The 12573-nt window shown below is 36.1% G+C and overlaps 1 protein-coding gene across 1 annotated transcript; it reads right to left on the reverse strand.

The window, feature by feature from the left end:
- Positions 1-718: 718 nt before the first annotated feature.
- On the reverse strand, positions 719-9900 carry tnnt2b (troponin T type 2b (cardiac)). Its single transcript, XM_056270493.1, has 11 exons — positions 9768-9900; positions 8546-8572; positions 8368-8389; positions 7899-7959; positions 7344-7460; positions 6333-6410; positions 6144-6251; positions 5955-6067; positions 5710-5800; positions 5400-5440; positions 719-774 (listed from the first exon to the last, which is right to left on the reverse strand). The coding sequence occupies exons 1-11, from the start codon at positions 9871-9873 to the stop codon at positions 735-737; spliced, it is 804 nt and encodes a 267-aa protein (XP_056126468.1). The 5' UTR covers positions 9874-9900; the 3' UTR covers positions 719-734.
- Positions 9901-12573: the final 2673 nt, after the last annotated feature.

Here is a 12573-nt window from a genome sequence, read left to right on the forward strand (position 1 = left end):
TCTAAACATATTTAGATATACAGGAAATCACATTGGAAGACGATTTCGATATATCAACAGACAAAGTAGAATTTTTTTCGCAACCGCGCGAGAGATCACTTCCGGCGCTTGCGTAGACCGAAGCGCCGGCGCCCTCAGATCACTTGGACGTGGCTGTGGTTACAAGAGGTAAAAACGATATAAATACTGTTCGTTTTCTCACACAAACCGCTCGTTTCGTGTCTTAGGCCATCAATGTGTACTTACATTTACGAGTCATTAAATCATGTTTAATTTGGACTTCTCTGTGCATGCTCTTTGAGGTGGTGACCATGGACCTGCATTATATGACTGACAGACAAGAACGGTTTGACCTAAAAATATCAAAATTGAAACTACTGCGGAAACAAAGACACCTACATCTTGGATGCCCTTGAGGTAAGCTAAAACATACCAAAAATTAATTTCAAAGTCAACTATCCCTTTAACATTAAATCAACAAAAAGATCATACATTATAGCTGATAGCACATCATGGCACTTTGCATATAATTAACATTGAAAAGAGTCATTAATAGCATATTAATATGACAAATGTGGACTGTTATTTATTAGTCACTTACAATCCAACTTCACTCGGTTCATTCTTTTCAGACTGCTGATTTTATTCTTTGTAGCTCTTTAATTATATTTAAACGTATTATCAATGCAAATGATGTTGTAGAGTTGGCTGGCGTCTCTGCATGCGGAGCTGCATTATTTTCTTAGTCCTCTCTTAGTCCTGGATCCTTTTGTACTAAGGGGGGGGAAAAAACAAATGCATTATTTATTGTTAAAATTTTTAATGCATTTGTAATAACCAGTGTGTAAATTATCAATGCAGAATTATATGGTTGCATTTTATTATTTTCATCTAGCATTGTTTTTCAGATCAGAATAGACCTGTGACCTATTTTTGGGTCGAGATCTACAAGGTCACAAAGAATAAAACAGTTATTTGTTAAACTTAAAAAAGATTCTTCAGATGTTTCAGCCTCAGTCTTTTGGATCCATGTGTTTATTTGCAAGAATGTAGCATGACCTAATATACAGCAATGCCAGTAGTACATTAGGTGTTAACAAAATCCATGTATTTATACCAGCATCAGTGTTATTTTGCAGCAGCTGTATACTGTATCTCTGGCAGTAGCGGGGTCCGACCGGATTCCTCTAGCGCTTAGAGCAGGATCTCCCAGGAGCCCCGGGTCTGTCTGACCCCCTTTAACCCTTGAACAGCTGCCGGATCTGTCATACTCATGCTCATGCTCTTCCTCGTGCCAGTCCGGCAATAACAGAGCTATTAAATGCGCTGACATGACATGTGGATAAGTGGAACAGAATTCGCAGCATCATAACTGGAGACTGTAGAGATATAAACTTGCTGTTATCTGCAACGATCCTTTGTTAGACACCTGGTATTCCCACAGTTGAGGCCGGTAGAACCTCCCAGCGGTATTAAAGCTGAGCTCATTTCAGTACCGGTCAGATTAGCCATAACTCGGCAAGTCTATACAGATTTGGCATGAGTCAAGCAGGAGTCATGTGTTTTTGGCGTGAGATATATCACCTATCCGAGACACGAGAGAACACTGGGTTGGACTGAGGCTTTGTTAAGTCCTCTGAATGATGGGATCGACTGCTGGTTTGTAATTTTATGTTAATAGTCGTCTATAATTACACTACGTGACTTGCACACGGTTTAGTGTAGAGCAGCTGTCCACATGCTTGCAAAACGAGTCTTATACCCCCAAATAAATTTTAGTATCATGCATTAAATTCTGTTATTTTTGTTGCATGTCATCAGATTGATTTAATAATATTAAATTATACCCTATATTGCTTAAATTAAACAAGTTATCTGACAATACAATATATATTTTTGTTATATTTTGCATAATAATATATCATTTGGTCACTAGCATGATGGTAATACCACAGTATTCTTTAAAGTATCTTAACAGTGCAATTTATACGGATGCGTATTGTATTCACTTGAGGACAAAAAATCTACTCTGTTTTTCTGAATTAACAAATTAATATCTCAGAATTACGAGATATTTTTTCATGGAAAAAAAGTTTTTGCTCTGAATTAACGAGTTAATTATCTCAGAATTATGAGATACATTTTTCTTGAAAAAAAGTTTTTGCTCTGTTTTTCTGAATTACGAGTTAATTATCTCAGAATTATGAGATACATTTTTCTTGAAAAAAAGTTTTTGCTCTGTTTTTCTGAATTAACGGGTTAATTATCTCAGAATTATGAGATACGTTTTTCTTGAAAAACATTTTTTCACTCTGCTTTTATGAATTAATGAGTTACTCATAATTTTGAGATAATTAAGTCATTAATTCAGAAAAACAGAGCAAAAACTTTTTTCCATGAAAAATTCTCTCGTAATTCTGAGATAATTAACTCGTTAATTCAGAAAAACAGAGTAGATTTTTTTCCTCAAGTGAAAGCAATACGCTTCCGTAAATATAAATATGAGCATTCAATATATTTGTTTGTACCTGATTATTTGCCAGATAATTCAATTATGTTTGTTGCATTATATTAATGTCATCAGAATGATTCATTAATGTTAAATAATATATTTTTTTACTTGAATTAAACAAGTTGTTTTAGATTAATATAACCTGACACATTTTTGTTATATAAAATATGATAATACCATGTTTTGGACACTAGCATGATGTAATACCGTATTAGTGCAATTTATGATATATAAATATGATCATTCAGTGTAATTGTTTGTATCTGATTATTTTCATGATTATTAAATAATTTTTTGCATAAATTTAATTTCATTGGATTGATTCAGTTTGACTTGAACTTACCAGTTATTTTAGATGAATATACTTTTAAGTTGACGAAAAAATAGTGTATATTTTGCATACAAATATATATTATATAAAAACTTGTTTCCTCCATGGAATGAAGAATTAAAAAGGAATTGCTACTTTTATCTTACAATTCTGATTTCTTTTCTCTTAAAGTGCACGTTTATGTTTCATAATTCTGACTCTTGACAAACAATTCTCACAATTCTGACTCACAATTGAGAAGAAAGGCAGAATTGTGAGTTATAAACCTGCAAATATGAGGGGAAAAAGTCAGAATTGTGAGATAAAAAAATTATGATTAACTTTTTAAGCTCCCATTTAATACCATGTTTTGGAATGGTAATAACATGTTATCCTTTCAATGCCATATGATCCTTCAGTAAAAAGGCGTATCAAAATACCAGCATATCACCATCTGATCCTCTCATTGAACCGTGGTACTTATGTGTACATCGCATGTACACAATGCGTCATCTGTCTGTTTTTTGTTTGTTTTGTACAGCAGCAACTGTTATTTTACACAGAAAGTTCTGGAAACACGATGCTATGCTAGATTATCTTAGCGGCATTACGCATCTTAGCTAGGTCTTTACCAAGGCCTGTCACTGAGGTCAATATGTTATTTTAGGACTATTATTCATCATTCGGTAACATGTTTTCTTGTGCAACAGTTGCTTGATATTTAACACCTGTGGGGGGCTGGACAGGTTGAATGTGGCTGTATTGCCAAAAGAAGAATATCAGAACAATCTAACTGAACCGTCATCATAAGGTCATGCTTGATTTACTCCTGTGGTGAATCATCATTTATGGATCATTGCACTATATGAGGTATATGTTTAAAAATACGAATGCACACTACTATCAATAAGTTTGGGGTCAGTACGATTTTTTTAAAAGAAATGAATAGTGTCATTCATCAAGGATGCATAAAAGTGACAGCAAAGCCATTTATAATGTTACAAAAGATTTCTATTTCAAATAAAAGCTGTACATTTGAACTTTCTTTTCATCAAAGAATCTTGAAAAAAATGCATGATGGTTTCAACAAAAATTTGAAGCAACTGTTTTCAACACTGATAATAATGTTTCTTTTTAGCAAATCATCATATTAGAGTGATTTCTGAAGGATCATGTGACACTGAAGACTGGAGTAATGATGCTGAAAATTCAGCTTTGATCACTGGTATAAATTACTTTTTAAAATAAATTAAAACAGAAAACACTTATTTTAAATAGTAATAATATTTCATAATTTTACAGTTTTTACTGTATTTTTTGATCAAATAAATGAATCTTTAGTGAGACTCTTTTACTAGTCTTTACTAGTGCAAAGTTCAGTAACGCTTTAGATTACAGCCCGACTGTGTAATTAAAGCGATTTTACAGTTTAACTTTCGGTAATTATAGTGTACCTATAACGTACACACAATATAAGTATAAGGGAACAATATTTTAAGTTTGGGGAATAAAGGGGTAACAACCAGGAGAATTAAAAAAATATTTATACTGTAAGTATAGAACTAAGGGGTACTTATTCTACTATTATGATATAACAATCTTACATTTGGGAGCAATTTAGCAAGAACATACCTTTTTGAAATAATGGTGAACCAGTACATACTGTATAGGCTTTTTAAAAATTACAGGGTACATATCTATGCATTTATAAAGTAATCTTTTTAACAAAAGTGCACTGAAAACGAAAACTATTGCAACATTTGCCCAAATATTGGGGAAAGATACTCTTGTTTCATGTAGTGGTGCTTGTTACCCTCTTGTTCCATGTAGTTACAGGGTAAGTACAATAAAAATGCATACACACAATCTTATATCACTGACTCGGAAACCTTTATTTATTATACAAGCACCACTTACCCTGTAACCACATGAAACCAGATATATTTCCCAGTATTTAAAAAAATTGCAATAGTCTTAGCTTTTCTTGCCTTGAAACATGTTAGCCCAAACTTAAACATCTGCACTTTTGCTATCAAAAAACATATTTTTTTTATTTTTATAAATGCATAGATATGTACCCTGTCATTTTTAAAAAAGCCTATACAGTATGTATTGGTACACAATTATTACAAAAAGGTACGCAGTGTATGTTCTCGCTAAAATGCTCCCAAATTGTTAATAGTAGAATAAGTTCCCCTTAGGTCTATAATACTTACAGTATAAATATTTTTTTAATTCTCCTGGTTGTTACCCCTTTATTCCCCAAACTTTACATATTGTTCCCTTATACTTACATGCAAGTACTTTATACTATAATTACCGCAAGTTACACTGTAAATTCCTCTTAATTACACAGTACTTTCCGGGCTGTAATCTAAAGCGTTACCCAAAGTTCTTCTAACTTTAATCATCATATTTCTGTAATTAGGCCTGGTGTCTGACACGGGCCGTTTTTTAATAGGTCATGTGAACAACCTCACCAAAATAAAGTAGCAAATCTAAACTGGGCATTTTCATTTGTGGTGTGATAGCGTTTGATAATGCATGGAGAAATCAGCTCATATCACAGCCACTTACATTTTCTGATGGTCACTGACTCGATTCCTGAGAACGGTGATCTATAAGACAAAAAAAAAAAAATCACACGTATGAATCAATCTCGGTGAATCATTGCCGTAAAACTTCTCCTTCTCATGTCAATCAAACTGAGCCTCTGGGAACCGGCCCGCATGATTGTTCTGTCGAGTCTGTGCTGGGTGTGACCGCATGTGTAATTGATGGATGTATGACATGTCTTAAACGTCCTGTCCTTACGTTGTGACTTTCCTCTCTAACATCCTGATCTGGTGACGCAAGAAACTGGCACTCTGTGTGTAAGAAACCTCACCTCGTACTTCTGGCACATGTATTTGTATTGCAGCTCAAACTTCTCGGCTTCAAGCTGGCGCATCCACGTCCAGAGTTCATTCGCAGCGTCTCTGCATGAAAACCCACATGAGAACATGATTAACCAGTCTCTGAATAAGAAGCAACAGCCTGTGGCTTCATGTCACGGTGCTTGTTAAAGCTACCTCGCTATGTTTCATGCTGGCAGAGGTAATTGACGTTGTGTTTTGATACGTTTTTTTTTACCTCAGCTTGTCGGCGCCGATGTTTTCCACGTTCAGTTCCTTGCGCCGTTCGCTCAGGATAGTTTTTTTCTTCTCTCTCTCAGTTTGCTTCTTAGGCCCGCCCCTTTTATCTGTCTGTCAATCAAATCCGAACAGGACATGAGCATTGGTGACCTGATCACTGTGACCTTTGACCTCTGGCTTGCCTTACCCTCTGCATGTATCCCGTGTACTGAAAGCTTGCGAGAACCTTTTTCTTCTTAGCGTCATCATCAGCCTTCCTCTTGGCCTCTTCCTCCTCTTTTCGTGCCTTTTCTTCCTGAAATAAATAAATGACTAATCACATAAGCGACTGTTTCTTCCTACAGGATCGCCGTGACGTCCTCTTGAAGAGACTTACGGCTAGTTTGTTTTGCCGCTCTTTGTCCCGCTCTGTCCGGATCCGGTGCTGCTCCGCTCGCTCGGCCCTGCGGTTCTCCTGATGATCACAACACACACATGATCCACTAATGATGCAAAGCTTCAGTGTCACATGATCCTTCAGAAATCACTCTAATATGGTGATTTGCTGCTCAATAAACATTTCTGATTATTATCAGTGTTGAAAACAGTTGAGCTGCTTCGTATTTTTTAGGAAACTGTGATACTTGATGAATAGAAAGTTCAAAAGAGCATTGATTTGAAATGGAAACTTTTTGAAACATTATAAATGTCTTTACGGTCACTGTTGATCAATTTAATGCATCATTGCTGAATAAAAAGTGTTTTTGCAAGATTGGTCAAATTGAATGGTAGTGTATCACGTTTATTTTAAGTGGATCCGGAATGGGATCTGGAATCTATTTGGTGATAATCTATATCACGTTTTATCACATACCCTCACATTAATGAAATAATCTTTCTTACTTGCAAAATAATGTTATTTATGCATTAATTTCCAGGAGACTCGCATATAATTTGATATAGTTTTCTAAGACACTCATTCATAATTTCATTTAAATTAAATCCAAATTGTAGTATATTTTGCTTTGTTGTTGTTGTTGTTTTTAATTTGGTAAAATATGAAGTACTTTTGGATGTACTTTCAGTTTTTGATTGTTTTCTGTACAGAAGTTTATGGAGTCCTGCCTTTATTTGAATGTATCTACTGTATTTATTTAGTTTTCTAGGTTGTAGTGGACAGTCTGGTTCTGTGAGGATAATCCCAGTCCTGCTGGAAAGAGCAGAGTAAGGCTAGTTTGAGTTTCCATACCGGTTAGAGCTGGTTTGTTGCTAGTCCAGCCGGTGGACCAGTATAACTCACTGTTTACCAACAAACCCTACTGGTCATGTCTTTCAGCAGGGTCATTTCACTTGTCTTATCGTGCTTGCAGTGGTAGGGTATTTAATTATTAATAGTAAAATGTCTTACAATCCGTTGGGTGAGGTTGATTAGCTCTTCTTCTTCTTTCTTTCTGCTCTCGAAGTGCACTTCAATAAGAGTCTGCAGCTCCGTCAGGTCTTTCTCCATACGTTTGCGGTGAATATCCTAAGGATACGTTTTTAAAGGTAATTGTAATAATGTACAATGCAGTAAAAACTACTTATGGCACATGTTTTATGGCAGTGTTACTAAAATCTACAGGTCATATTACATTGTTTAATTTAATAACTGAAAGTTCAGTGTGATTTATTGGTATGACAGTAAACGTATGTTCGTATTGCGAAAGTATTTGCTGCCAAAGCTGCTAGACAGAGCAAACAAAAGAATGAAATGTCATTTGAGTAGACATGTTTATACTTAAATTAATGGGGTAATGTGGTGTAATATAATATACCACTAAAGAATAATAATAAAATAAAATGTAAAATAAAATAAATAAATAAAATCTGAAATAATTAAATTAATAACATAAAAATAATAAATAAAATAGAGATACAAATAAAAAATAATAAAAATAAAATATAATATAAAAAATGTACTCACATCAAAATCAACTTTCTCTCCATCAGGAATTTTGGGAGGCACTAACGCTGGCACAAAGGGTCTTAAAATCAACAACAATGCATTAGTTGTTTTTTTTTCTCATAAAACGGTCTTTTATTTGGGAATTTTTGGTTATATTATAGTTAGGCTATGTATCATGCTGAGTGGTAAGCAACATGCACACACAAGAAAATACTAGAATACGTCTTAAATTAATCACAAGGGACAAATTACACTAAACAAATGCAACTAAACTACACACAGGTGCAAATCATAACCATGAAAACAAACAGGGACACAATCAGTAACCTAGGAGACAGATAAGCGGGAACATAGGGAACAATGGAAACAGGAACAGAACACAGGGAAACAATGTGAAACAAACTAAAAGTCCATGTAAAAATAACATAAACCTGCAATTATGTGTCCTTTTATTTTATATTAATTTATATTTGCAAATTCCACTCACTTATGCTTTGGCTTTGTTTCTTCTGTACCGTTCAGTTTGCAGAAAGGGAAAGGGGAGAAATATGGATTTATGAAAACACTTGCATACTAGCAATGTTGGTGGTTTAGTTCATAGCTCATCGGGGCCCAGTTTCAATTGTAAAACCAGTTTTGAATGAGTCTGATGGTATCGGGTTTACCTTCCTCTCCATGTTCCTCCGCCGCATCTAAATAAGAAAAGACAGCATGTCACCTGACAGCAGTGTGGTAATCCACAGAGACACGGAGAAAGCCCTGGAGACACGTTTCTTATCAGACACGGGAATCTGGACTAAAAGCTATTTTGTTTAAGAACATCCGGGTGGTCACCTTTCAACTCTCTAACACAAAGTGTGCATATTTACGACTTCTTATAATAAATACAAATAGCATATATTTCAGAGAGGTCAACGTTGCTTTGGGGTCAGTTTGACCCAGGAGGGTTTTAGATATGATGGATTGGTCCATTAAGCCCACAATAGCCGACATTGTTCGAAACTTCATCCCAAATGTGTCACACTTGGTTTAATCAGAGACTTTGTGAAAGTATAATTATTGGGTGTTGTTTAGAAGCACTTGCTGAATAATCCTGTATTATTGAATTTGTTTTACCTGCATGATGTGGATTGGGTGTTTGCTTCCCAGCGGCCTCTACAAGCCCTACAAATGAACGCATAAACAGTGATTTATCCGAAAACACGTTGTTTTGAAGACTTGTGTGTCTTTCCTTTGAATCATTATACGTGATTTGTGTGCATTATATATAATTATTAACTTTAAGTAATTATATAGTAGCCTACTTATATAAAAAAAATGGTGTAGGATTTACTTTGAAACAATTTTCACTTGGCAAGAAATGGCAAGTAACACATTGAATTAAGCATTAAAAAATTGAAAAGGTATTTTCTTTTAAAACATACTCCAATAACCTTTGTTTTATTTATGACTTTGAATTCTTTACAGTGAGTCTATAAGTAGCTGTTGTTTAAAATGATAATATAATGTGCATAATACATTTTTTAAAGCACATGCACAAATAAAGCTAACAGTGAATTTCACAAGGAAATTTCTGGGTTTTATTTCACCCCATTAATCAAAAAAATAACCAAATTTTATTTTGATCATGAAAAAATGGTGTAATGGTGTAAAAAATGGTGTCCTTATGGTGTAAAAATGAAGCATTAGTTTTCATTCTTTTGAATTTCATAAAATATCCATAATATTTGTTTATGCAAAACACCATGTATCTATTTTTATTTTAGGATGACACAATTCATGATTCACCCGACAACATAATCTGTTTATTAATTCTGAGTCCATTATGGCAAACCTCATTAATTATTAGGTGTAGCTTTAGCAACAGCATTAGCAGAAGCGCACTACCTTCCTCCTCCTGCTCCTCTTCCTCATCCTGCAACTCCTCTGTGCAAAGCAGACAGAAAGCATGATGAGAAATGATCATGCATATGGATGCAACTGAGCAATGCATGCATGCAAAATACACACACTCTCAATCTAAGCCAGGACATACCATAGACTTTTTATATATATATATATATATATATATATATATATATATATATATATATATTTAACGCTATTTTTTAAAGAAGATCTGCTTTCTTTAGTGTGTATTGTTGCTGTTTGAGCATGAAAAAGGTCTGCAAAGTTCAAAAAGGTTATTCTCATTTCAGTGTCACTGTTTCTGAACTCCCTGAAACGCCTCTATTGTAGTCTCAATATTCCTATTTAAATAATTCATGCTTTATTTAAAGCTGCAGTCCATAGCTTTTTTGGGTTCAAAATTATCCAAAATAGCTTTAGCTGGATTCAAAGGGGTAAGCTTGTAATAATGTTTTTAACTCCAGTGGTACTGGTGGATTTCCGCGGGAGATTCGAGCATGTCTTTGCGTCATTACGTCACATCTGTACACACACATCTGTACACTAATCTGTACACACACATCTGTACACACATCTGTACACACACATCTGTACACACACATCTGTACACACACATCTGTACACGCATCTGTACACACACATCTGTACACGCATCTGTACACACACATCTGTACACGCATCTGTACACACACATCTGTACACACATCTGTACACACACATCTGTACACACATCTGTACACACACATCTGTACACACACATCTGTACACACACATCTGTACACGCATCTGTACACACACATCTGTACACACACATCTGTACACACACATCTGTACACGCATCTGTACACGCATCTGTACACACATCTGTACACACATCTGTACACACACATCTGTACACACATCTGTACACACACATCTGTACACGCACATCTGTACACACATCTGTACACACACATCTGTACACGCATCTGTGTACACACATCTGTACACACATCTGTACACACACATCTGTACACACACATCTGTACACGCATCTGTACACGCATCTGTACACGCATCTGTACACACATCTGTACACGCATCTGTACACACATCTGTACACGCATCTGTACACGCATCTGTACACACATCTGTACACACACATCTGTACACGCATCTGTACACACATCTGTACACGCATCTGTACACGCATCTGTACACGCATCTGTACACGCATCTGTACACGCATCTGTACACACATCTGTACACACACATCTGTACACGCATCTGTACACACATCTGTACACACATCTGTACACACATCTGTACACGCATCTGTACACGCATCTGTACACGCATCTGTACACGCATCTGTACACGCATCTGTACACACATCTGTACACACATCTGTACACACACATCTGTACACACACATCTGTACACACACATCTGTACACACACATCTGTACACACACATCTGTACACATAAAGAAGAGTCTCGGCTAGTAGGCTATGAGTGTGAGGATGTTGGAGGTGGAGATTTATAGCCTTTTCTCACAGCACTTGATATAATTAAACTTATTAATTTGATGGCGGATCCAGAAAGGTTCAAACGACGATCACCAGTGACAACAGATTCACCCGCTGTAAAATGCAAAAGACTTCGTTCAGACTTCGGAGTGGCTACAGAAAAAAGAGACTGCAACCGGACCCATGCGAAAACAAGGATAATATCGGAAGGACATTACATGTAGTCACGCAATGCTGACGTTGTTAACATTAACAATTTGAGAACAAAGTATAATTTGCACGGTTTTGCGTGATATGATAACTTATAAGCGATTGTTAGATTTAATCAGCGTGATTTACTGCAATGTCAGAACCAGAACAAAAGTAATTGTTTCTTAGTTCAGATGACATTTTCCGGTGAAAATTTTTATGTTGGTCATACTTCCAAAAAGTATAATCTGTGATTCTGAATGCCAGTATCCACACCGGCGCGGTGACTGACACACACACTCTCCTCAAACATTGTGTTCATCCGCACTGTGCCGTGCCGAGGCACAACTCACGTAAAGTTGATAATTCCGCGAATGACTGCAATTGCAGATTTCGAACAGAGATGGCGACAAAGAGGAAAAACTGCGCACTGCAGCTTTAAGTAATAAAGGGGCGGGGCCTGGTTGAGTTAGTTAGTAGTGTGTTGTTGCTATAGACACAGTTTTTTCCACTACGGTTTTAAAGCGGTTATGGTAAGGAGCGTGACATTTCCAAAACATACTCGAATGACCAATCACAACACACTGATCCAGCTGACCAATCAGAGCTCATTGTGCTTTTCAGAGGGAGGAGCTTCATAGAGAAAGGAACTAAACATAGCGTTACTGACAGACTGGGAAGAGAGGAGCTGCAACAATAGAGAATAATCAAGACTGAAGCTCGCTACTGGGGACAGTTTTGTCACCAAAGCATAATAAAACCCAAACACACACACATACTTCAGTGTCATTCAACTATTGCATATGAGTTGTTGTTTCAGGGCAGAGGAAGGAAATCGTGCCCCATTTAAGGATTAGACTCGTGAATGATGTCACTCAGTGTCCTTGCATAATGCAGTCCTGATCCTCCACCCTCCATCTAATCCACACATGAACACACCCTTCACCAGCAGCTCCTCTCATATCAGCTTCTGCTGCCAAACCACACCAAACCTCATTCTCCTGCTCTGATGTAGGGCAGGTTCAGGCAACACAGCTCAATACAGCTGGCACTTTTCAGGAAGATGGTTCAAACTTTTAAAAATCAT

This window comes from Rhinichthys klamathensis, unplaced genomic scaffold (assembly GCF_029890125.1).
Source record: "Rhinichthys klamathensis goyatoka isolate OS25496 unplaced genomic scaffold, OSU_Roscu_1.1 h1tg000303l_1, whole genome shotgun sequence".
Lineage (NCBI taxonomy): Eukaryota > Metazoa > Chordata > Actinopteri > Cypriniformes > Leuciscidae > Rhinichthys > Rhinichthys klamathensis.

Excerpts from the sequence above, each read along its gene's own strand:
- tnnt2b (XM_056270493.1), bottom strand. The coding sequence starts at position 9,873 with ATGCATTGCTCAGTTGCATCCATATGCATGATCATTTCTCATCATGCT. Across the intron at positions 8,390-8,545 it reads GGAGGAACATGGAGAGGAAG|AAGAAACAAAGCCAAAGCAT; the intron begins GTAAACCCGATA and ends TGAACGGTACAG. Across the intron at positions 7,960-8,367 it reads GAAACAAAGCCAAAGCATAA|ACCCTTTGTGCCAGCGTTAG; the intron begins GTGAGTGGAATT and ends GTTGATTTTAAG.